Source organism: Larus michahellis, chromosome 1 (genome assembly GCF_964199755.1).
Source record: "Larus michahellis chromosome 1, bLarMic1.1, whole genome shotgun sequence".
Classification (NCBI taxonomy): Eukaryota; Metazoa; Chordata; class Aves; order Charadriiformes; family Laridae; genus Larus; species Larus michahellis.
The window spans coordinates 56,900,541-56,924,707 of NC_133896.1; the positions used below are offsets into that span (position 1 = coordinate 56,900,541).

General features: G+C 49.1%; 2 protein-coding genes across 4 annotated transcripts; one reads left to right on the plus strand and one right to left on the minus strand.

The window, feature by feature from the left end:
• Positions 1–463: 463 nt before the first annotated feature.
• On the plus strand, positions 464–5,511 carry SLC16A8 (solute carrier family 16 member 8). The gene is made up of 4 exons (XM_074572709.1): positions 464–692; positions 1,177–1,320; positions 1,874–2,737; positions 5,120–5,511. The coding sequence occupies exons 1-4, from the start codon at positions 464–466 to the stop codon at positions 5,509–5,511; spliced, it is 1,629 nt and encodes a 542-aa protein (XP_074428810.1).
• A 2,688-nt stretch (positions 5,512–8,199) lies between these two features.
• PICK1 (protein interacting with PRKCA 1) lies at positions 8,200–19,771 on the minus strand. 3 transcript variants are annotated; one of them, XM_074579231.1, is made up of 13 exons: positions 19,679–19,771; positions 18,600–18,692; positions 17,283–17,394; positions 16,669–16,797; positions 16,479–16,545; positions 15,071–15,160; positions 14,596–14,649; positions 14,433–14,495; positions 13,952–14,085; positions 13,108–13,200; positions 12,023–12,073; positions 10,395–10,539; positions 8,200–10,127 (listed from the first exon to the last, which is right to left on the minus strand). In XM_074579231.1, exons 2-13 carry the CDS (start codon positions 18,638–18,640, stop codon positions 9,880–9,882), a joined length of 1,227 nt encoding a protein of 408 aa, XP_074435332.1. In that variant the 5' UTR covers positions 18,641–18,692; positions 19,679–19,771; the 3' UTR covers positions 8,200–9,879. The 3 variants fall into 3 exon arrangements, with proteins under 3 accessions (XP_074435332.1, XP_074435342.1, XP_074435349.1); XM_074579241.1 differs by lacking the exon at positions 19,679–19,771 and adding an exon at positions 19,479–19,649; XM_074579248.1 differs by lacking the exon at positions 15,071–15,160 and having other exon boundaries at positions 19,679–19,766.
• Between the last annotated feature and the right edge of the window lie 4,396 nt (positions 19,772–24,167).

The following is a 24,167-nucleotide window of genomic DNA, read 5'->3' on the forward strand; positions in this document are numbered from 1 at the left end:
ATTGTTGGCTCTCACCTCACACCAGCCTGCAGGCAAGGCTGGATATAGAGCAAGTGGGGTGCTACAAATGCTGATACCTCACCACATCAGATGCAGCTCTCCAGTCTAAGCCGAGAGCTGTGACCCTGCTTGTCTGCATCTGACCAGGGGTTATGGGGCTGTGGGCTGCCTCGAGGTCAGGGGGACCTTACCACCTCCGCCCAGCTGTGGCTTGACCTTGCACCCTGAAGTGATCCTGCCTTGCCTGGCACGATGAAGGTACTGAGAGATTATATGGTTCCTCCAGTGAGGCTCTTGGAGCTTGGAGATGGTGGGCATGGAGAGTAACCTTGCAGTAAAGGTTTTCCCACTGTGCTCTTCTCTTCTTGCAGTGCCTAGAGATTTCTCTCTCTCTCTCTCTCTCTCTCTGTCTCTCTGTTGCCCTACCTCCTCCCGGGCTGCCTTTCCCCTCCCAGGCTAGACAATGGGGAGAGCTGACCCAGAGGAAGGGCATCTCCCAGCTCCCGTGAAGCCCCCGGACGGTGGCTGGGGCTGGATCGTGCTCCTTGGCTGCTTTGTGATCACCGGCTTCTCCTATGCCTTCCCGAAAGCCGTCAGTGTCTACTTCAAGGAGCTCATGAAAGATTTCCACGTGGGCTACAGTGACACAGCCTGGATCTCCTCCATCATGCTGGCCATGCTCTATGGGACAGGTGATGACTGCATATGCTTCCCCCTCCCTAACTTATGCCTTCCCTGCCCTGCTACAGGCCCAGACCTTGTTCCCATGGGCTCGCCTCACACCCACTGGCCTGGTCACAAACCAACACACAGAATACAATTGTCCCACCACTTCTCTTCTAGAGTGTGCTACATTTCATGTCCCTGTTTCCAGGAGACCTCTGGGGTCACCCCACCTGCCTCTCAGACAGTTAACATGGGGTTTGCTCCCATTGCTGAAGGGCTTTCCCTATCACACCAAGCCCCTTCTTGTTCCCAAGGAACAGAGGGCTGAAGGCAGGGCAAAACGGAGGTCTCCACACCATAGCCTGTCTCCCTTGGCCAGGCCCGAGGGCTGTGTATCTAAGCAGCCGAGCAATGATCTCCGTCATTAGTGTTTCATCTTCCCCGGGTGCCCTGATTGGGAAGGCTGCCCCTTCCCAGTTGTCCTACTGTGTCTCCTCTGCTTTCTCCCAGGACCAGTATGCAGCATCATGGTGAACCAGTTTGGCTGCCGGCCCGTGATGCTCATCGGTGGGCTGCTAGCTTCTTCTGGGATGATCCTGGCATCTTTTACCACCAATATCATTGAGCTTTATCTGACAGCTGGTGTGCTGACGGGTGAGAGCCCCAGGAGCTGGGAGGGATAGACTTATCTGGGGAAAGGCCAAGACCATGTTGTATCTCCCCTTAGCATTGCCATGTCTAGCATCAGGTCTCCCCTCACCTATTTGCACCTGCTCAAGCATCTAGTCCTGAACATCGCACCTGTGGGAGATAGATCTACTGCATCTATACAGATGAGGCCTGTGACTGAGGGGAGAAGGACAGACAAAATGCAAGTGGAGCACAGTGATCATGGCAACTGGGATGGCATCTGTATATAGGGGTAGGAGAGGGAGGCAAAGTTCCTGTTTAAGGCACAGGTCTTGTCTAAACATGGCCACAGCTACCTAATTCAAGTACAGTTCAGGTAGACAGGTTGTTTTAGCCCATCTTCTCCAGGGGTAACCCACCAACGTGAAGGAGCAGAGACTTGACTTGAGCAGAACACATGAATCCCATCATGGGACTTCAGGACTAGGATAGTCTGGGGGGGGGTTTCAGCTTGTTGCAAACCACGTCTCATGTTCTTTAATTCCCTGTCTCCCTCCTGGCTCTCACCCTCATGTAGGTCTGGGTATGGCATTGAACTTCCAGCCCTCACTGATCATGCTGGGCACCTACTTTGACAAGCGTCGGCCTCTTGCCAACGGACTGGCTGCTGCTGGGAGTCCTGTCTTCCTTTCCTCCCTCTCTCCGCTGGGGCAAGTGCTACTGGAGAAGTTTGGTTGGCGAGGAGGGTTCCTTATCATGGGGGGCCTTCTGCTTAACTGCTGCACTTGTGGAGCAGTCATGAGACCCCTGGATGCGGGCATGAAGCGGAAGATGGAGAAGGCTCAGGACAAATACGAAGCCAAGGAGATGCTGCCCATAGGAGGGAAATCAGAGGAGGGAATCAGCACCACTGATGGAACCAAGAAAGCCAAGAAAGCCAAGAAGAAGCCCAAGAAAGGAAAGAAGCTCCTGGATTTTAGTATCTTTTCCAACCGAGGTTTTATCATTTACACTATTTCAAAGTTCATTCTGGTCTTGGGTCTCTTTGTACCCCCCATATTGCTGGTCAACTACGCTAAGGACACAGGTGTACCAGATACAGAGGCTGCATTCTTGCTCTCCATCATTGGTTTCATAGACATCTTTGCCCGCCCAGCCTGTGGCATGGTGGCAGGCTTGAAGTGGGTCCGCCCTCACGTGTCATACCTGTTCAGCTTCGCTATGCTTTTCAACGGCTTGACAGACATCTGCAGCGCCAGGGCTAGCAATTATACGGGGCTGGTCATCTTCTGTGTCTTTTTTGGCATCTCTTACGGCATGGTGGGGGCATTGCAGTTCGAGGTGCTGATGGCCATCGTTGGCTCCCAGAAGTTCTCCAGCGCCATTGGGCTGGTCCTACTTATCGAGGCTTTCGCTGTGCTCATCGGTCCACCCTCTGCAGGTAGGTCTCTTGCTGCAAAACACAGGTGATTCGTTTGGCTGCCATTCCACGGTATTGTAGGTGTTGGGCATGGGCACAGTACTTGAAGAAAGACCCTATTTCTCAAATTTAAATTTCCCCTGGAAGCTGAGATCTGAAGTAAGAGCTCCCAATCTCACTCCATGAACCACAACACTTAAATCTGAGCAGGGGCAGAAAATGGCAAGTGCTACTTCTCTCTCTGCTTTGCTCAGAGACCTGAGCAATGGGAGGCATACAGAGCTATCCAGTGGCATGACTTTCACTGTCCCTCAATCCTGATCAGGGGCACTTCCCTCTCATGCTGGGATCCAGGTCTCTGCCTTCACTGCGAATGTTGCATAAAATCATGTTATGGGTAGGGTCAGGCACATGCTGCAGGCAGACCTTTGAGAGTCTTCAGCAGGAAAAGACAAGGATCTTTCAAGTTCTCCTTGGTGTCCGTGGCCTTTTGATTACTGCTGTGAATAATGGTCTCAGTTTTTGTTGATCCCAACCCCAAGGCACAAGCATTCTGGTGTCAGTCAATTCAAAGCAGTTTGTAGAGCCACCTGAGGCATTTGCCGTTCCTTTTTTTAAAGAGGATGAAGCAACTCACAGCTTCTCAACCAACCTAGTCTAGGCCACAGTCCCAGGTAAGGTCCACGCCCCACAAACAGCCCATAAATAGGCTGTTGAATGGGGAGAGACCCTTCACCCACGAGTCTGGTGTAGGTTCCTATTAAGTGTCTGATCAGGTCTGAGAAAGCTAAATCGTGCCAAAGGATCATTTTCAAATAAAGTGTAGTTTCCTGCACGTGTGATTTGTGAGGAAGGGTCAGGGACGGACCATGGGCAAATCCCCAGGCAGGAACCATTCTGTTGCTTGCTGCACGCCTTCTCTTTACCTTCATCAGCGAAGACTTCTGTGTGAATGAGTTTTTTTCCCAGCATGTACCTCCAGATCTGAGTGAAACTCTCCCTGAGCAACTCCACCGAGCTCTCAGGTAAAAATTGGTGGCCAAGAGAAAAGACTCTCTTGATGCTAACAATAATTCATGTCCCATCTTACAACCTGTGGGGCAGTCGGCTGTCCCAGGCCAGGGGTGGTCAAGAAATATGTGTCTCGGAGGCAGCTGCAGAGGGATCATGAGGGGAGAGGGGGATTTAACAGCGCCTTGCCCCAGGGAGCGAGGCACAGCAGTGGGTGGTGATGGGGGACACCCCTTTAACCCTCCTCCCTTGGTTCAGCTGTGCCTTGGTACTGTGCACACGCACAACAGGACACAGACGGTGCAAGGCCACCGAAGAATGGTGTTGGGGGGAGCCAAGTTGTGGTTCCTACCTTCACCCCGGGGGGACCCACTGCCACAAGGACCCCCCCCCGGTATGGGAAGCTTGAGTGTGCTGGCAAATCCCACAGCTCGGAGTCGGTGGAGCAGCGCTTGGCTGGAAGAAAGGGGGGGGGGTTGAACAAAGTGGCTTTGTTTGGTGTAATCCTCCTGAGCTGCTTCCCACTCGGTGGGGCTGAGGGGGTTTGGCACAGGATAAGCTGCACGCGCGCGCGTGCGTGCACGCAGGCTCCTCGCCCGCCGTCCAGCTTGGGTGAACAGGGGCACATTCAACCGGGGAGGAATTTGCCACGTGCCTCCCATGACTGCTCCAGGAGGCACCTCAGCGTGCCCTCGGGCTGGTTTCAGGCCACGCACCACAGTGCAGCAGGGACTGGGGGGGGATCACATGCACAGTCAGGAGCACACAGGACTGGGAGGAAGCCTCTGGTCACTATGAGCCCATCCTATACTCAGTGGGTGCCATCCTGACCATAACGGGGCGACTGCTCAGGCTCCCCAGCAATGAGGACTGAGAACCCTCCCTCCAGTGCCAGCTCTGGTGCATTCAGGAGATGTGCTGAGAACATTTATTTGGCAGAGAAATCAGGTGTGGGCCAGCCAAAGGGATTTCTCTGCCAAAGAGACGTTTCTTCACCCCCTCTGAATGTTTTCCTGACACGATAGCTTAAGACATAGCAATGCCTTCTCAAATTTTCCTTTTCTGAGACTGGGCAAGCCAAGTCTTCAGAGGCTCATCTCACCTTGGCAGGAGGAAAAAAAAAACATGACGTGAGATGATAACATCAGTATGTCACAATTATTTAATCTTGCCCAAACAAGGGAAAACACGAAACCCACACTCTTACAGTACTTTCCCTGGTGGTATAGTGTAGCTCTTGCCCAGAATGATTTTTAGATATTCAGGCTCCTTGCTCTTCCCTCGAGAAATGGGTCCTCAGCCAAATGCAGGTGCTGCCATCCTCTGCTGGGCTGTCCATGCAGGAGTGTGTAGGCTGAAGCTAACTAACTGTCTCATTTCTTCAACCATCAGGCCGCTTGGTCGATGCTCTCAAGAACTATGAGGTGATCTTCTACCTGGCGGGCTCAGAAGTGGTGCTCTCTGCTGTCTTCCTGGCCATGGCCACCTACTGCTGCCTGAACCGAGGGAAGAAGAAGGAGCCTCCCCCGGAGAAGAACCCCCCAGGTGGTGGGAGTGACACTGAGGAAGCAGAGTCTGACGTGCAGGAAGCTGAGGAGCACAGCAGCGACAACCACCAGCTGCCCCACAACACCGACAACACGGTGGTGGCAGCCAGCGAGGAGGCCAACCATGTGGCAGAGGAGCAGAGCGGGGAGGGAGGCGGGGGTCCCGAGGGGCACGGGGAGGTGTTGGCACGAGACGGCTGCAATGCTGACCAGACGGTGGAGAGGGACAGTTTTTAGGCAGGGCAGAGCAATGGCGATGTATAAAACTGGCCACGTTTGCGTGCACCTCAGCGTGGGAGGGTAGGTGGGATATGGGGGTGGAGACAGTTGAGCCGAAAGCAGGTGTAAGAAGTAAGAGGGAGAGATATAAGAATAGCTGGCCCTTATGTACATATGTCCACATACCTACCCAGTGATACGTCTACTTGCATCCTGCACCCATGCTGGTACAACACAGGCTCAGGGCAGCCCAAACACCAAAAAGAAAATAATAATTATAATAATCATCTTCTTTCCTCAATTCCAAACCAGCCCTGGAAAAAGTCTTTTGAAGAGGCTGCCAAGGACTCTCCTTTTCCTTCTGCATTGTCACCGTACAGAACACAAACAATTAGAGACTCTTTGTAATCAGATCTGGTACGCATTGGTCTGGTGTCAGTGTTTCCTCTGCCCCACTTCCCCCGTCGGGATAGCGCCGGGCTAGCTGGAAGCAGGCTTAGGAGGTGGTGTAATTCATAGCTGTCATCTGGGCCACCTCCAGCTGTGGCCAGCACGGGGTGGGGGTAGGCACTGCGTTCCCTGCAATACCTCCCTGAGGCACTACCAAACCGGTGGGACACCGGCTCCAACCACCTGGAGCATCTTTTGTGGGTGGTGAAGCCAGGGCAGTGACACATGATGCTGCTTTTCCGAGTAGGGAAGCGCTGGGTTAGAGGCCGATGCTGAGGTGCCAGAAGAAGATGTCTAAGAAAGGCTAATGCCATTAGGTGAGCGGCCACGGGTCGGAGCCTCGCCGACAGGAATAGCAGCGAGCCAGCTTTATCTAGGCTGAAGTGAGTCCTGCTGACGTGTGAAGGGAACAACTTGGCGCATCTTGGGGGGGGGTGGGGGTTTCAGGGCAGGTAAATAACCGTGTCCCAAGCGATTATCCACTCAGCAGGAATGCCACCAGAGGCGTGTTTTCCTTTTAAATAGAGAAAACCCTCTTACGTAAAGGAATCAAAGGTAAGGCAAGAAGGACAAGCCACAGCCCCTGGGTGCCACTAACGAGGGTGCTGGAGCACGTGGTAAGGCAGGCATGACCCCCTCACCCCTGCGGCGGTGGTGGATTTCTAGATCCAGAGAGGACAACCTTCCCCGGCATGCTTAAACCACTCCTAATCTGCTTTAGGACTGGATCTCTTATAAACATCCCCCCCCCAGGCCAAAGCCCTTTCTTCCGGTTTCCTGAACTGCTTCACCTCAGAGGCCCTGGGGGAACCTGTGACTACAGCGAGGGATCAAAAACTAAGCAGAAGGCGACAGGGAAGGCAGCTCGTGGGACCATCAAAAAGGGGGTTTCATTCCAGACCAGACTGAGCCCAAATTAACGGGCAACGGGAAAAGCCTGCAGGACCCGTAAAACTGTTTAAACCCAGAGGGCGAGCAGGGATGTGGAGGAAAGGGTTTCATTCTAGATGCTCCCAAGCATCTCAAGCAGTAAATGATGAGCAAAATAAAGCTGCTGAAGAATGTCAGTTTAAGAGGAGACCTAAGAACTGGGAAATGGAGGGGAGAAGGCAAAGCCCATGCCAGGCCCGTGCCCTGTCCCACCTTGGCTACCACCACCATTGTTCACTCTGATTGTGAGCCCGTCACAACAGTGACTTTGGGCTTTTTCCTGTTCAAAGCCCCGTAGAAACATCCCAACTCAGACTCAGCACCACAACAAACCCCAGGTGCAACGCTCTGAGAGAACGAGCAGCAGCAGCAAAGGCAGTGGAGCCCTGTAGGCACCCATTCACCGCTCCCCAAAGTTGTTCCCTCCTCCCAAGGTAAGATCACTGTTTCTGCTCTGCCAGACCAAGTTGTCCTGCAGCCCTTTCCCCAGCAACCCCAAACCCCGTCCCCCGGGGTTGGGTTGCCCTTATTCACCAATACCCCCCTCCAAGAAGCAGCCCATGATCCCCCGCAGAGGTCCAAGGTCCACAGCATGAAAACAACTGCTCTCATCAGTGCCAGGCAGGTCACGGGCACAAGGTCCCCTCTGTTTCCTTGTCACCAGTCAACATTTCCCACTAAGCCTCCTGCCCTTAAATCTTTTCACAAAAGCACAAAAAAAAAAAAAAAGGCCTTAGGGCACCAGATCCCCCCACAGCCGGTGCTGTAAGATACCCAGCCCTCTTCCTTCCCCTCCACCACTCAGGTTGCAAAAAACCTGGCTACGCTGCCTTCCACTTGGCATTGTTGGCTTTGGCCAACATCAAAACGCTGGAGCCTTTCCTCTCTTTTCCTTAACTGCTCCATATTTTGGCACGACAGCTCCGAAAGAGGATCAGGGACTTAAGCGTCGGCTCAGGCTTGTGATGCAACAGCTGAGCTGTGTGGAGGAGCTAGCTCTGGAGGGGCACAAGGATGCCACTGGGCTGGAGGGGTGGCTTTTCAAGGCTGCTGTTCCCCTGGGAAGCCCAGATGCAGAGAAGGCTGGAGTCACACAGAGAGCTGGCCTTGGCGCAGCATCTATAAACCTCCTCCCCCTGGAAAGCTGTGCTGCAGTGAGCACCGCCTCTTGGCGTAGAGATTATCCACCAGTATGCGCAAGAATAACGGCCAGCACATGACCCTCCTTCTTCCCATCGTATTTTAAGACTAAAACCAAAAGGAGGATGATCAGAAAAAAAAAAAAAAAAAAAAATCACTAAAAGAAAACCCACGAAGGACAGGAAACGAAATGTCACATTTTTCTTTATTAGAGACAACAGTCAGTACATCAGAGTCCATTTAAATCTTCCAGAGCAGCTTGACCATGGATGGCTTTCTTCCAGGCACCCACAGAGATGACAAAGCTCCAAAAAAACAAAAATCAAAGAGAAAAACAAAACAAAACAAACATCTTGATCATAAATTAATGCCCTTAAATAACTTTATTTCCCTACCACTAAAACGTAATGTCAGAGAAGTCCAAACCCCTTGCCTCTGGGAAGCACACCACTCCCGGCAGTTGTGCTGCCCACTAAAAGAGAAAGTGCCATCTGCATCTGGGATGAGGCCGAAAGGATGGAGGGAGGAGAAAAGGAAAGAAGAAGGAAGCAGCCTCACTTACCTCGGTTTTCCTTTTCCCCCCTTCCCTTGTGCTGGGGAACGGGATGTGAGCTACTGCTTCTGGCCCAGAGGCAGCACAAAATTGTTGTGCAGAGACAAGAGCAGAGGGTGGCACGCTAGTCACGCTTTGCGCTAACAGAATCTCTAAGCCTCTGCCTAAAGGCCATGTCCTCCTCTCTCCGTGAGGCTTCCCATCTCTCCTCTCTAGTTTAAGGATGGGATGCCTCCTTCACGGTTCTAAGGTGGCTCCTCCTGGTGCCTGCACAAGGAAAGAGCGTGCAGGGCTGGCTGCACATTGGTCACTGTCCATCGCACGGTGCCATAGGAGAGGAGAACGATGGAAAGGAAATGCGTGCAGCTTTGCTGCTATTCCCAGGAACCCGTCTGCCTTAAGACAAGCTCGCTCACCTCAGCATCTCTGCCAAGTATGGGGGGCTCCTTCCTAAGTCAGGTCCCTCCTTCCCACAGGGAAGGGCAGAGCCACATCCTGCAGGATTCTAACCCTGGGGTGTGGCTATGGAGCGTGCAGACAGTGCCAGCTGTGCAGGAGCTCAGGGACCACGAAGAGGATGGCAGCCAGGGGAAGAGACTCCCAAATCTTTGCAGCACCTCAGCATGGCAGGCAGCTACTTCCACCAGCCCCTCAGATGGGGGGGGTGATCAGATCACCTGTACCACCACCAGTTCGAAGCATCAGCTCGGACTTGCTCCTATTTCTTAAGAACAGCAGCACAGAGAGCTGGGAGTGGCAGCAGCCATCATCCTGCAAAAATCGGTCCTGCAGCCCATGGGGACAGGTGGAAGGGATAGAGGAAGCTTAAAACAGGCCAGAGAATGGGAAGCTTGAAGACGGTGAGCAGTGGGGTGAAGAAAACAATGCTGGTGTGAACGCTTCCCCATAGCGCAAGGGGAAGACAGAAGGGAGCTGTTCTCACCATTTGCCATCATCTCCAGATGTTTAAACTGGCTTCCATGTGCCAGAGGGGAGTGGTCCATCCTACCTGCTCTGCAGTGTCCTGTCTGCACAGTCACATGGCAGCACGGTAGGAGATTTTTCCTCCTCACACCTCAGTACCCAAGTTGGGCGACTTCTAGAGGGGGGAAAAAAGGAATATCCAGGCAAACAAGCAAGGGAAGAGAGAGGAAAGCAGAGGTCGGTCCCAATCCAACCAGCTACCCCCCACCCAATGCAGAGGAGGAATCCCAGGCTGGACACACACAGAAATCACAGAGGATGAATGGCCATCCGAAATACATGTTTTTATAACAGTCTGCAAAGTCCTTCCTCTGGCCATGCTGGCACACTCAGGCATCATCAATGAGCTTTTCACCATTTGCGTCCTCCTTCCCGCTACCCTCTCTCTCGCTTCCTCCTTCTTCTTCTTCTTCTGCCCCATCTGTGTATGTGTCCTTCTGCCCATAGTTGAGAGTTGTGCGGGCAAGGTCCACCTCAATGGGAAAGACATCCGCATCTCGGAGCACGGCATAGCAGTCGTCATAGTACTTGGACATCGTGGAGACAAAACGCTGGAGCTGGAACACGATGTCTTGCACTGTAGCGGAGACAAGTTGGGAACAAATCAGGCGAAAATCCCCTTCACAAGCAGAGCAATGAAGGCTGTGATCAAGCCTCCCTCACCAATGTTAGTTACAGTCTCCTACACATTCACCCCTTTTGGCCCCTGAGGGCGGATGTCTCGAGCACAGCCACGGAAGAGTTATTCAGCAAAGACTTCTGAGCTGAGATGAAGGAGGAGCATGAAGGCCAAAGCCATGTCTGCCTGACCCCTTCAGGTGCTGGACACAGCAGTGGTACTCACCGTGTTTCTGGTCCAGAAGCTCTATTTTCTCTAGCACATCCTTCCTCATCTTGGCAAAGCGCGTGCGAGCCTCCTGCCGGCAACGCAGGATAAGGCGGTATTCGTAGTTCCCAGTGCTGACCCGGTAGAGGGGTTCACCCAGAGCCTGCCAAAAAACACGGGGCCATTTTAGACTCCCATAACAGCGCTTGTACACAGAGTTTGCCTACCAATGCGGACGCACAATGACCTTGGATTATTACAGCCCCCTCAAGCTCACTGGAGCTGCAGTCAGGAAGCACGAAACATTAGGAATGCTGAGGCATGTCAACAAATTGGCAGTCAATGGGGCCATTTTGAAGGCCAAATACACACCAACCACGGTAAAGAAAAGCATCACTACGAAGCAAAGACAGAAGGACAGGCACCTTTCGACCCAGCAAGAAGAAGTGGAATGGCTTTTTATCTGAACTATTTAGACAGGCACTATGAACAAACAAGTCTAGAGTCTGAGGGATACATTAATTTGTATCAATCACACAAAAAATCCTGCCCTTCTCTGCAAGCTTCACCCTATATTGATAACCTGACATACTCTACATCTACACAGGGAACCCTGTGTGGTATCTACAACTATCTAGACCCAACGCTGGAAACCAGTAGGGATGGACCTACACATTGTCCCACAAAAGTGTTTTGAGAGAAAGGGGTTAGGTCTGTCAGCAAAACAGCGTTCTTCTCTTGCACCTGTAAACATAACATATGTAAAAACCTGTGTTACCGACTATGGCTTGGTACGCTGCATGTGCCAACACCCAACTCTGCTGGGAAAGACTGGGATTCTTTCCTTCACATTTAGCAGGAAAGATATAATTAAATGTTGTGTTAGGAACGTTTTATTCCTTTCTGGCACTGGGAATTGGGCATTCCAAGAATTCAAATCCCTGCTCTGAGATCAATAACTAGGATAAAACATGATTTTACTTTTAAGCAGGGAAACTGGGCACATAGGAAACACCTTTAGCTATCTTAAACAGAGCTGTTAAGGATTAGTCATAAAACTCTAAATCAGACAGCAAACTGTTAACTGAGAATGTTGCCAGGATTTGGTTTTTTTAAGTCTTCTGATTTTAAATTACCTATTTTGAGGAAAAATACTATTGTTAAGAGAGATCCTTTAATCAATTTTCCTCAACTACTAATGCAGCTTTCGCATGTGTTCTGCTACAGAGGCTAAACCTCCATTTCTCAGAAACAAGTCCAGAATTAATGATAAGCTGTACACTACACACAAATGGAATCTGTGAAGATAACACTTTAATCCTTCTTACACAAGCTAATATTACTTAAACACTGAGACAGGCAACCACTGATCAAACAAGCTGCAGAGGAGACGTCTAGTCCCTCTACTATTCCACAGCACCAGCAATTCATCGCAGTTATCGGCAGTGTTTCCTAGGTAGCATTTAAGGATCTCCGATTTCTAATATATTACGAACAAACGTGTGTAATTTATAGGACGTATTCGCTAGTTCGGATGCACACAGGCACAGGAGCGCTTTTGCAATTACAAGGCAGTGTAATTACAAGTGCAGGGAAGCTGCAGAAACAGAGTATGCAGTTGTCATTGCCACAGGATCGGTACTTACGATGCAGCTGTATTCTTCATCATCCATCTCTTTGACTTTCAGGCAGTAAGACTTTGTAGAATGATGAAGGAAAAAAAAAAGGCAAAAAGCAAAACAAGGAAATATTAAGAATTAGAAGCAATTTCATTATCACCCACAGCCATAGGGTTGTACTATTTCAAGCCTTCCGTCAATGCTGCAGCTAGGGACACTGGGGAAAGCACAGTGGGATCAGAGTGTATTAAACATCCCAGGTGGAAAGAAAATCTATTTAGAGAAAGATGCGGAGAGAAAACGGTAGGGGAGAGAGAAGATGCTTAATATTTATATTACAGGAGCAAACACTTAAGTATAACCTATTACAGGAGAAAATACTTAAGTATAACCTAAGTAAGAGAAAAAGATCCTGCATTCATCTACTGTTTGGGAAAACACAGTACCAGAAAAATATGAGGAGGGAATAATTAAAGAGGGTGAAAACCAAAATAAATTGTGGGAAGGACTGATGTGGGAAGAGATGCTGTCATATTCACTTGCCTTAGGGCTGCAGCTCCAAATATTCTCTGAACTGGTAAACAGAAATAGATTCCTACAGTTATAGAACAGATGCACCTAACTAACCCTACCCTGGTTTTTGGGGTGTAGAAAACAAGGGGTGAGTGGAATAGAGAAGGGGGGAAAAAAGTATGGTGAATGAATGAAAACAAACATGATTTGACAGTGGTTTAATCTGGCTAAAGAAAGACTATCCAAAACTACCTAAAAATATGGACTCTAAGGCTGAGGAGTTATTTAGGGGAGTTCAAAAGCATAAGTTGCATAGGAACTCTTTACAAATAAATAAGGAAATTAATTTGGCCATGTAGAGTCACCTGGGTTCTGGGATATGTCTCTTACCAGTGAGAACTACTGGGTCAAGCGCAGGTGTCTGAATCTGAGTAATCCAGCAAGGGGCAAAGAACTGAAAATAATGCATTCTTGCATAGACTGTGGAGGGACGGACATGTGAATGTATAGGCTGTATGTGACCCTCAGGATACGATTCTAGGAAACGTAATTTCAACCACCATTAAAATAATTAAATAAATAAATAAAGAGCAGCTCACCAAATATTCAAACTTGACGTCTAGGTATTTTTTGATAGTCAGCCTTGTGTCAGGAATGGCTTTATTCAGATATGTATTCAAGTCAGTAAGCATCTGCAAGGGAAACATCCTGTTGCTGAATGTAAGACCAAAAAGCATGACTACAATCCATCAAGTGCAACCTCCTAACCGGCATAGGTCATGAGACTGCCTCGAGTTAAGTCTTTTTAACTAGAGCGTATCTGAAAGAAAATAACTGATCTTGACTCAGAATTGCCATGGTTAGAGCATCCCTTACAGTCACTGACAAGTGGTTCCAGCGTTAGAAATGCATGCCTCACTTCTAGTCTGAATTTGTGTTCTTTCAAATAATCTTGTTTCATTTTCAACTAGTCCAGGAAACCACTCTCCCTGATTCAGAGGCCCACTATCCAACGCTGTCCATCCAACACGGCACATATAGTGGTGCCCAAATCAATATTTAATACTCTCTTTGCTAAACTACGTGGACAAATCCTCTGGAGACTCTCACTTAAATATATTGATTGAAATCCTTAAATTGTTCCTGGATTGCTTACCTAAACTCTTGTAAATTTAGTGACATCTTTTAATTATGGGTACCAATATCAGGGAAAAGGCTCGAGGGACTACACTGATCAAACTACCCTCTCATCCCCAAAAGAAAAGGAGTAATATATTCACCTGCAAAAGTCAAAGGAAAAAGATTAATATATTCATTATGTTACCTCTTCGGTTCTTTATGAAGAGAGTTCCCCAAAGGAAAGCAGACCAAGACAATTCTTCCCAGACTGAATGATTTGTAAGACCACACCAGACCCTTTACTCCCACGGTTAAATTCTTTACCGGCTTAATTGTCTTCAGAAGGTGAATCCCAAACTTCTCAATGTTGCGATGGGCATCAGCAAATTTCACGAAGGCTTCACTGGCAGCTGGTTGCGGCTCCCGTACACCAATGACAGAGAAAACGTCTCCGAATGCTGGATGGGGGTAATAAATACAAACAGATGAAAGAAGAGGTTGACCCCAGAGAAGAATTTTGCCTCCAACATTACAACTCCTTCCCATAACCTTGCAATTAGCTGGGGAATGATGCTACATATTCCTTAAAGGCCAGAGGCTGGCAGGGCATTTCTTCAACATCTCATGTGAAAGATGAGGCCTGTGTTAGCACCACAACTGCTAATGCCAGGAGAGCAGCCCTCCCCAGCTCATTTCTGCAACACTTAGTTTGCTTTGAGTGAGGGAATCGCACATCTAAGTGGTGACTAAAACTCCTGAAACTGGAGGTCAAAGACTTCTGCTCCCTTCACTCAAGATTCTTTACCTCTGTGTGTCTGGGATAGCTCAAAGAAAGCCCTGAGAAGACTCTTGGTGTGCTCTGTCAAGCCTGTGATGGAAGACAGAAAAAAACATTTAAGTCATTTCACTGAAACACAATGGAGGCATCTTTTTCTCTGATCTGGCGTCTGAGGGAAGACACAATTTACCTTTGTATAACTCTGCAGTCCTCTCCAGCTCCTCTAATCTCTTCACTAGTCCATCTAAATGGAAACAAGAATCAGAATGACAACAGTCAAGTCCAGGACATGGTTAAGACTTGACTGACTGGAAGAACACCAGTTTCATATTTTTGGTTCAAATTTCTCTCACCTCTAAAGCCTGGCCCCTGGTCCAACATGGGAAGCTTTTAAAATAACTGCCAACTAGTTTTACAGTGTGGCGTATCAGCATTCACTAAGTGGGTCCCCACTTTAAATTAATTTGACCTTAGCTAACATTTAAATGGCCCCAATGACAGGATATATCATTCAGGAAGGGCGGAGGCAATCCTAACAGTGAGGTATAGCAGAAAGAAAGAATTATGAAGGAATAACATGGAACATGCAAGTAACTCTAAAATGCAGGTAAGCACAAGAGGGTAAGCGTTCCCTTCAGAAAATTGTCCTCTGGGACAATACGTACCATTGCAAAGTATGGCTCGGCTTAACCCCAGGGCATCCGCTGTCCCTGAGCTCATGTTCTCTACCAGTCGATGCTTTACCTTCTTCAATACTAAAGGCCAAAAGACAGTTGCAAACGAGGATCAGGGTCATTTCTATGGGCATGAAAAGCACACTCGCATACTTCACCACTTTTTCAGGCATTGAATAAACTGGCCGGTCTGAACTTAACTCACTATTGAGGTAGTGAGCAGAAAAAGAATTACCATACAAACTAGATGCTCCGTCCGGCCATGCATAGCACATCTTTAATCTTCTGTCTGTTCTGCTCTCAAATCCCATATACTTCAATCAATTGAGTTCAGCACTTCTTTTGGAAGACTATTCCAATAAAACACTTTGCTATAAGCTACCTATCATGATATTTGGAACTAAACTTTGCTTACGCTACTTGCTGCATTACTTCAACTGAAGTCAGGAGACAAGGCCAAAAGCAAGACAAATAGGATTTAATGCTCAAAGTTATCCCTTTTCTTACTTTTATCTTTTGGATCTTAGTTAAATCCTTTTGTCACCCCTTGATGGAATTCATTTCTATCTTTGGTGCTCATACCCTGCAAATTACTAGAGACAATTATGCCCTCTTTGGAATCAGATGAATCAGATACACTTCTTTAGAGGCAAACTTGCAGGGGTGCCAAGTGCCTGCAGCTCCCAAGAACTCAGCTGGAGACACAGTGTTTAGCATCTCTGGAAAACACCGTATTCTCATCACACTTCGATTTCCCCAGAAACCTATCTCAGTCCTCACCATTTTTCTGAACCCCTGTCAATTCATTAGCACCTTGATCACCATGAAAAGAAATTAAAGGAAAAAGAATAGATCTTTTAGGAAAGTGAGAAACATAGACTATACAATGGAGACAACTGTGTAGGCTCAGTTCAAAACAAACACTCTGTTTTAGAAATAAAGCCTCCCCTCTCTCCTATACAATTTATGGTTGTACAAAACTCAGTGTAGATAGGTATTTCATCACTGTTCTCCAAGCTGAGAAACTGCAACCAGTGTTTTTCAATAGATGCACTTCTGTGGACAGCTGAAACTCTCAACAGATCAGCACAATTTACAGGTATTCAAAATAAATAAACTAAATTATTATCTAGTTGAGTTTCATCATCCATGCTAAACACAGCACAGAAAAACAAGCCTCCCACAACAACAGTCAAGCCTCAGTTTAACTTTCAAGACTATTTCAAGAAGGAAGGATTTTTTTTTTTTAAAACTGCAATTCTCTTTGACAGTATCCATCTGAAAATGACTGAGTTAAGAGGAAGAACGGAACCAGAATTTTACTTTGGTTTTATCTGGGACCAATCTTTCACCCCTCCATGTCACTTTAACAGTCTAGGGAGAAAGAAACCAGTCTTACCAATATCCAAAGACTTGCCCTGCTTTGGATCGGCCTGAAGCTTGTTGTAGTGAATCGTCACTTCTCCCTGTAGAATGAACAAAGGCAAAACTGCTGGGCTGGAAGCAAGTAGCAGTGGCTTTCTTTACCAATGGACAATAAACTGTGAACTATGACCCAGCAGCTCCAGTGACCCCCTCCTACCTCTCACCTTTACCATCTGTATCATCTTGGCCACCTCCACCTTAGTCTTCCCTTTGACGGACTTCCCATTCACTCCTGTGATTTCATCACCGGCTGCTACGGTGCCGTCTAAGGCTGCTGGAGTGTTATCAAATACCTAGCAGAGAGGAGAAAAAGCACAAGTACACTGGAATCAAGAGGAAGAGGAAGGTGAATGCAGGGCTGAAGAACAAAAAAAAAGGACAATTGCATTCTTCCTATTTAACTCAGTTGTATTTTCTTCCTGGTGAAGTCACAGTTTTTCTCCTTTCCTAAGAGGTGGGCTGATCATCTTGTTCTCTCGGGAAGTTCTTGCCTCCAGGATGTACCTCCTCAAGCTTCGGATTTCTTGATGTTGAGAATGTCACACTGTCCCCTGTGAATTCTAACACGCTCTCCAAGGAGAAGGATAATCTCAGAAGTCTTAATTTAATTCTTCCACATCTATTAGCTACTAGGGTAAGGAAATCTTATTCACTGGAAAGTGAGATGATGTCTCCCACTTTGAGAAAAACAAACAACATAGGACTCTCCATGCTTTCCATCTCTCAGGCCAACACTGTTTTCACAAAGATGGTTGATTCTCCCTCCCCAAGTGCCCACCTGGACAATGTAGAGACAGGGGCAGTACTGTGCGCCTCCCCCAATGCTGATCCCAATCAGGTTCTGAGAGTCCTTCTTCAGGGTCACTGTCCCAGGTACAGTGGGGATCCCCCTAAATGAGAAAGAGTGGATGAATAACTGAACACGGTAGGCAGGGCTACATGTATATGAAACAACTCTGGTATCTGAGTCAATACAAACTGGAAACATAATGGGCACTGCACATTTGAATTACAGAATCACAGAATGGTAGGGGTTGGAAGGGATCTCTGGAGATCATCTAGTCCAACCTCCCTGCTAAGGCAGGGTCACCTAGAGCAGGTTGGACAAGGACACATCCAGGCAGATTTTGAATATCTCCGGAGAAGGAGACTCCACAACCTCTCTGGGCAGCCTGTTGCAGTGCTCTGGCACCCTCAAAGTAAAGAAGTTTTGCCTCATGTTCAGACGGAATTTCCTGTGTTCCAGTTTGTGCCCACTGTCTCTTGTCCTGTTGCTGGGAACCGCTGAAAAGAGTCTGGCCCCGTCCTCTTGACACCCGCCCTTTAGATATTTATAAGGATTGATGAGATCCCCTCTCAGCCTTCTGTTCTCCAGGCAAAACAGACCCAGGTCTCAGCCTTTTTTCATAAAAGAGGTGCTCCAGTCCCTTGAATTCATCACATTATCTCTGCCACAGAGTCTATGAGCATGGACCAGCAGAAAGACCCTCTGGGCTATCTTTTTTGAAACTGCATGCAAGGATGAGAGGTGGGAGAGACACCCTCATCCATCACTAGGCACCAAGGAAACACTACTATGTTTTAGGGAGTGTTTAATCTGCTCTTAGTGCTGGAGCGAGAGGAAAACTGGCACAGCATAAATGAGATGCAAGACAAGCGCTCCATGTCAAATTCATTGCTAATCTCATCAAACCTTTTACTTGCTCAGTGTTCTCCACACTTGCTGGTGTTCTCCTCCTTACAGACATAAGGAGTCTAGAGCTTCTCTCCACTTCTTCCTGCCTCTTATTATCTTTCCTCCATTGTAAATATTTTTTTTTCTCTGGCTAAGGTCATTAATTTACAGAAAATTTGTCAGCACTGCTTTGCACTCAGAAATGCATGGTAGTCACTCCAGGGTAAACAGGAAGTGCTCTGCTTTGCTCACCAGCACAGCGATGCCTCAACCCCAGTCCCCAAAGGGAGAAAGAAATCAGGACTGAACTCTTCGGCACACAGCGTCAGGAGGAGGTAAATTTATCCACTCCCATTAGGTCTTGGCTGCAAAGACTATTTCTATTGTTAGCAAACAGGAAAAGACAAGCGAAGTACTCACAGCTTATCTTCTTCAATATCATAGTCCAAATCTGCAAACATTGTTTTCGGTTAAGAGGAGCCTGTTCACCTGAAACTGCTTATTCCAAACTCCCTGGGAAGAAAGAACAGAATAAACCCCAATAAAACAGTGATCTCAATAGAAAACTGCAGAGAATCAACCTGTCACCCTTGCCAATCCCCCTCCCCTCCCCTTTTTTTTTTGGAAAGTCATATTGTGGTTTCTGTTCTTATATTGGAAGTTGAAAACCACGTCAAGCGTCTCTGATTCTCTGCTCTGAATGAGACAGGAGAAAGTCCTCGAGTTTAAATGCTGCATGTTTCAAAACCCACAGGTGCGCAGTATTTCCAAAGCACAGAACGAAACATGGTCCATTCTGGAAGCTGTTCCTTCACATGCTTTCGCTGCCCAGCGCCACGGGCTGCTACTTGTATTTAGTTTTATCCCAAGGTCTGTTAAACATCTCTGTTTTGTTCTTGACTTCATAACAATTTATGTCACTTTTTAACACTTATTTCTTACCTCGGGAGGCTACACAAAGCTTTTTGCAACTCATTTTCAACAAAAAAAGGCCTCATTATTTCCTTACACGCTCCCCCCACCCCTCCACCATTTAATTTTCTATTTAATTTCGCACAGTAATTAGCAGACGAGGTTTGGTTGCCCTCCTCCTTCGGCAGCACCAAAGGCCGGGTGACGCTGCCCCGAGGCGGTCACCGCCACATCACACCCCACCGGCGGCCGAGGGGCCAGGGCTTCGCCGGCAGCTGGCCATGGCTGCCTCCCCTCCTCCTGGCAGCGGCCTCGCACGTCGGGCCCGGCCCGGCCCTTTGCCGCCGGGTGCTGCCGGCGTGCCCGCCACCCCCCCCGCCCTCTCACCGGGGCTGGGCCGCGGGGCGAGGGCCCGGCATGGGGGACTCGGCGCTGGGCCCTGAGGAAGGGGTGTCCCGGTGACCCGAAGCCCGCAGACCCGGGGAAAGGGGGGTGTCACCGGGCACCGACCCGGCCGTTTGTGGGAGGGGGGTCGCCATGACAGGCCCCTGAAGAAGGAGGGGGAGGGGGGAGTGTCTCGTGCTCACCGGAAGCGGCCGCCCGGCGCGCGGCTGCCACCCACCGCCCGGCCCTGACAACCCGCCGACACGTCACCGCCGGGGCCAGCCCGGAAGCAGCCCGGCGGGACCCCGCCCCCTCCGCTCGCGCCGCGTTGCCATGGGGACGGAGACCCGCGGGGGCGGGGCCACCTCGCTCCTGTCCGCCATCTTGAGAGCGGCCGGCGGCGGCGGCGGCGGCGACGCAGGCGGCGGCGTCCTGGCGTCAACACTGCGATCGGGCTCCCCTCCGTCTAAGGGGAAAGGGTCTGTCCCCTTCTCCGCCCAGCCAGCCGGCTCAGGCTCAGGCTCAGGCTCAGGCTCAGGCTCAGGCTCAGGCTCAGGCTCAGGCTCAGGCTCAGGAGCTGGGCCGGTAGAGAGCTGCTCCTGGGAGAAGCGTCCTTCACGCGTGTTGTGTGTCCCCCCGCGTCGTCCCGAGGCCTTCGGCCCCCTCCGGCCACCACAGCGTGCAGGGAGGGAGGGAGGGCTGGGCTTGCAGCCACCAGCACAGGTTTTGGGCTATGTCCAACTCGCTTTAGGTTTCTGAGGTACCTCAGTCACCGTGGGGCACCTGGAGGCAGAGCCTTTGGGCTCAGTAAGTCGCAGAGGGGGAGCTCAGTGGTGGCAGCAGCTGAAGAAGATGTGAAACCGCTGCGTTGAACAGGTTTCACGGCACAGGTGAAATGGCAGCACCATGGCTTGTCCTACTTCTGTTATTAGTGGGTTGTGGCGAGCTACCAGCTGTTCACCAGGAGGGGCACCCAGAGTGTGCCCACCTCAAGGAAAAGATGCTCTCTTGCACTTGTCACTTCGAAAAAGCGACAAGGTGATGCACCCTGCGGACATACACCCAGTGCTGGCCTCCCATGGAAGGGAGTGTTTCAGAAAGATGTTTGTGAATGTGAACACGTCCCAGACTGATGATTCAGATGACAGCAGGGACACAAAGAGCTTTGAAACTGGTTGGCACAATCACCGCTACTGCTGGCAGACCAGCAGCGACCTGTGAAAGCAGTGATTTGGAAGTCAGTCAGCACAGCTGTATGCAAAACCGCCACGCTGCCATGTGTATGGCAGGATTGCCAAGCTTCTGCGCGTTTTTCTCCTCTGCAATGTGGGGGTGGGGGTAGCGGTTAGGTGTTCAAATGAATTTTCTGCCTTCATCAAGACAACCCCATCACTGGGAGAATGCTTTGATTTCCCAGATGAATGTGGTTGCCTGTTGCATTATGTGTCATCTCTTCCAGCCACTGCTGGCTTCTGAGCAATTACCAAGCTGTGAAACCTGACTTACTGACGCAGATCAAAAAAAAATTAAAAATTTCACTCTTTGAACTGAAAACTCCTCTGTGACCAGGAACAAGGCCAATGATGATGACCTCTCTTGCTGGCTGAGAGGGTAGTTAGTGTTTGCAGTGTGCAGCTCCATGAACCTCTCGACGGTGTACATCAAAACACCAACTGAACCCACCCACACTGCTGGAGTACAAGGGCAAGAGCGTGTTGTTAATAACCGCTTTGAAGTCCTGGGTCTAAGAGGTGATTTATTTATGAAGGGAAGCTGAATGAGAAATGCAGTCCTTCAGGTGGGAGCTCACTGAAGAGAAGAGACTGACATCCTGACCCTGGACGCTGACAGGAGTTTTACATCAGTGAAGCCTTAGAATTGATGAGCCGGGCCCTGATCTCTGCATGTGAGGAGCTCGCTGGGGCTCAGCGGTACAACAACAATTGACTGCTGCTGAGGATGGTACGGAGAAGACAGAGCCAAACTCTTCCTCTTGTCTTTTGCATAGCAAAAGACAAGAGGCAGGGGTGGCAAGTTGCAGCATGGAAATTACATTTAGATAAAAGGAAAAAAAAATACTGTAAGGGTGGGTAAGCACTGTAGCAGCAGCCCAGAGGGGTACTGGAATATCCATCCCTAGAGATGGTGAAAATGTAACTGGAGAGATTCTGCGATGCGGTGATCCTGAGAGAGACCCTGCAACATTTGGAAACATTTCCTGTGTAATTCTCTTTCAAATTCTTGAATCAAAACAACTGTCCATAACTTTCTTCTTCTTAAATACTTACTTTGAAATGCGTTTTTTAAAAAAATCTACCCCTCTCTCCTCCTCAGAGAATAGAGCTTCACTATTGGCAGCTGGGCGTTAACATATTTGTGATGCAGTTACATTGCAGCCCCCAATAAACTCCAGCCCCTGGCTAGCTGGGCACTGCTGAACACAGAGGAAACCCTGCATAACCCTCCCCAAAGCTGACAGTTAATACAGACAAGAGCTGATTAAGCAAATGTCAGACAGCAGATCATTGTCAGAGGCAGAAGTCGGGCCTGCCGTGTGTCCATGCCACGTCAGGACTGCGCCGTGCAGTGGGTAGGGGTCTGGAAGTCCCACGCTGTCCCTTTGCTGTCTCCTGCTTCGTGACTGTGGGCTTTGCAGGGTCACCCAGAGGAGGTGACCACCAGACCAGCCAGCTGGGCTTCATTTGTAAGGCGGCAGCTCCACCACGTGGGCGCTGCTGAGAACTTCTGCTGCAGGAAGGGGGCCTGGATACTGGGTTTGCAACAGTGGGGTGTTTCTTCTACTTTACTGCAAGGGGTAGGGGGGAAAGTTTCCCCCACACCTAGGAGAACACCTGCATAACATAAATCATTTGGTTGTGCCCAAGAGGATTTCTCAGAGCCTTGTGTGTCGCTGGGTAACAGACTGGTTAAAAGAAGTCCTGGGACACTATTTCTCCTGGGTCCACTTCTGCTACTGCAGCTGGGAGGGAAAAAAATGGGCAGTGAATTTCTCCTTTTGTGGCAGCTCCTGCCGTTAGAAAGAAAGAGACAGAACTGGCCTGGGGTAGAAAAACAGACCTGCTGATACTGACAAGGCCAAAACCTGTAGGTCTGATGTGCCTTGTTTTTGTGCTGCTCCACTGATGTGTACACGTTGTGTATGTCCTTCAGTATGTCCCCGAAGCATCAGCCTTTGTATGTGTGTGCTGACTGACCCTGCCTTTTGTGCACAGTTGCTCCAACATGTCCAAGATCAATGGGGTTCTCTCTGTGTGAGATGGAGAATGAAGCTGCGTGTGCCCTAAAGCCATGTCTGTCTCAATATTAGAAATCCAGCCGATCACCTCCTCCCAAGGGAAAAAGTAATGAATTACTGATGAAAATGGTTATCTAAAATCCAAAAAAATAAGGCTAGCCAACTTGTAAAAAATCCCAGGAAGCTGTTCATTTTCAAGAATGGGGCTGTATCAAAAATTTGAAATGCAGCTTTATCCTGAAAAACGGGCTCACTGCTTACAGTCTACCAATGCGGCTTGGATCAAGAGGGCTCAGTTTGCAAGTACAGACATTTTTCCAGTCTTAAATAGACAAGCCACGAAAAGTCAGCCCAGGCTCTGAGAGTCAAACTCCCTTCTGCTTGTCTTTCATCACGTGTAATAAGGAGTCTGCGAGCAGATCACACGTTGCATGACTAGTTGGCTTCTTGGCACTCAGATGCATTTCTCTGTACCGGGTCTGTGCTGAATCTCGTGTTTCTGGCTGCTTTTCTGCTACTGTTGTGAGCGTCAACACAACTAATGCGGAGCTAATGTCCTCCTTGATTGCTGTCCCTCGAGCCATGTTTTCTGTTTTGGGGGGAATTTTCAGTGGATAAGTGTGGGGATTGTATTCCCTGCCCGCCATTCCACAGCATCCCTGCTTTGTCCCTGCCCCACTTCTCCACTTCTGCTGGGTGCTCCAGACCCCTGCAGGGACCTCTACATGGTGCAGGTGGGACATGGAGGTGGTGGTGGTAGCCCCATTGAGGTGGAACAGGGGACAGTCTTATGCAGGAGTGGTTTATCACACCCCGGGGTGGGTGTTTGCTGTTAGCCCTTGCATCCTGGGGCTACCAACTGAGAAAGGAAAGGGTGAGAAACATTGAAAACATGGCTGCAAATGACCTGACTGCTTATTTCCCAACCTGTATGTCTTATTGCTGCTGCATTCAAACTCTTCCCAGAATGAGATGTACCTTCAGTTCATTCCACTGACAAGCTGGAGATACCCCTCCCCAGGGTGGCCCCGAGCTCTGAGTGCTTGCCCCATAGAGTTTCAGCAGAATACAATATTGCTGTCCTTCAGAGTTCTGGCTGACTTAATCCAAGTGGTGAAACTTCACGTTTTTGGGACAAAAAGCAGTATTTTTGTGCATTTATTAATATTTTTTTCTAGGTGCTTTAGTTGTCCTTTCTCTGAGATTTCCTGAATTTAGGCTTATCCTGGTGAAATGGACAATGCTCCATGGTGGATACATTGTATTTCCACATGCACCAAACACGTTTCATTCTCCCTTGACTTTGTCCCCAACAGATTTCTACTCCAAGTCAAGGACACAGGTCTCAGAAGCATCTATTCTTACCTACCACTAATATACTGCTCAGTGTTGACCCCCAGAAGGTCCAGCTGTTACCTATATGAAAGCATTACATG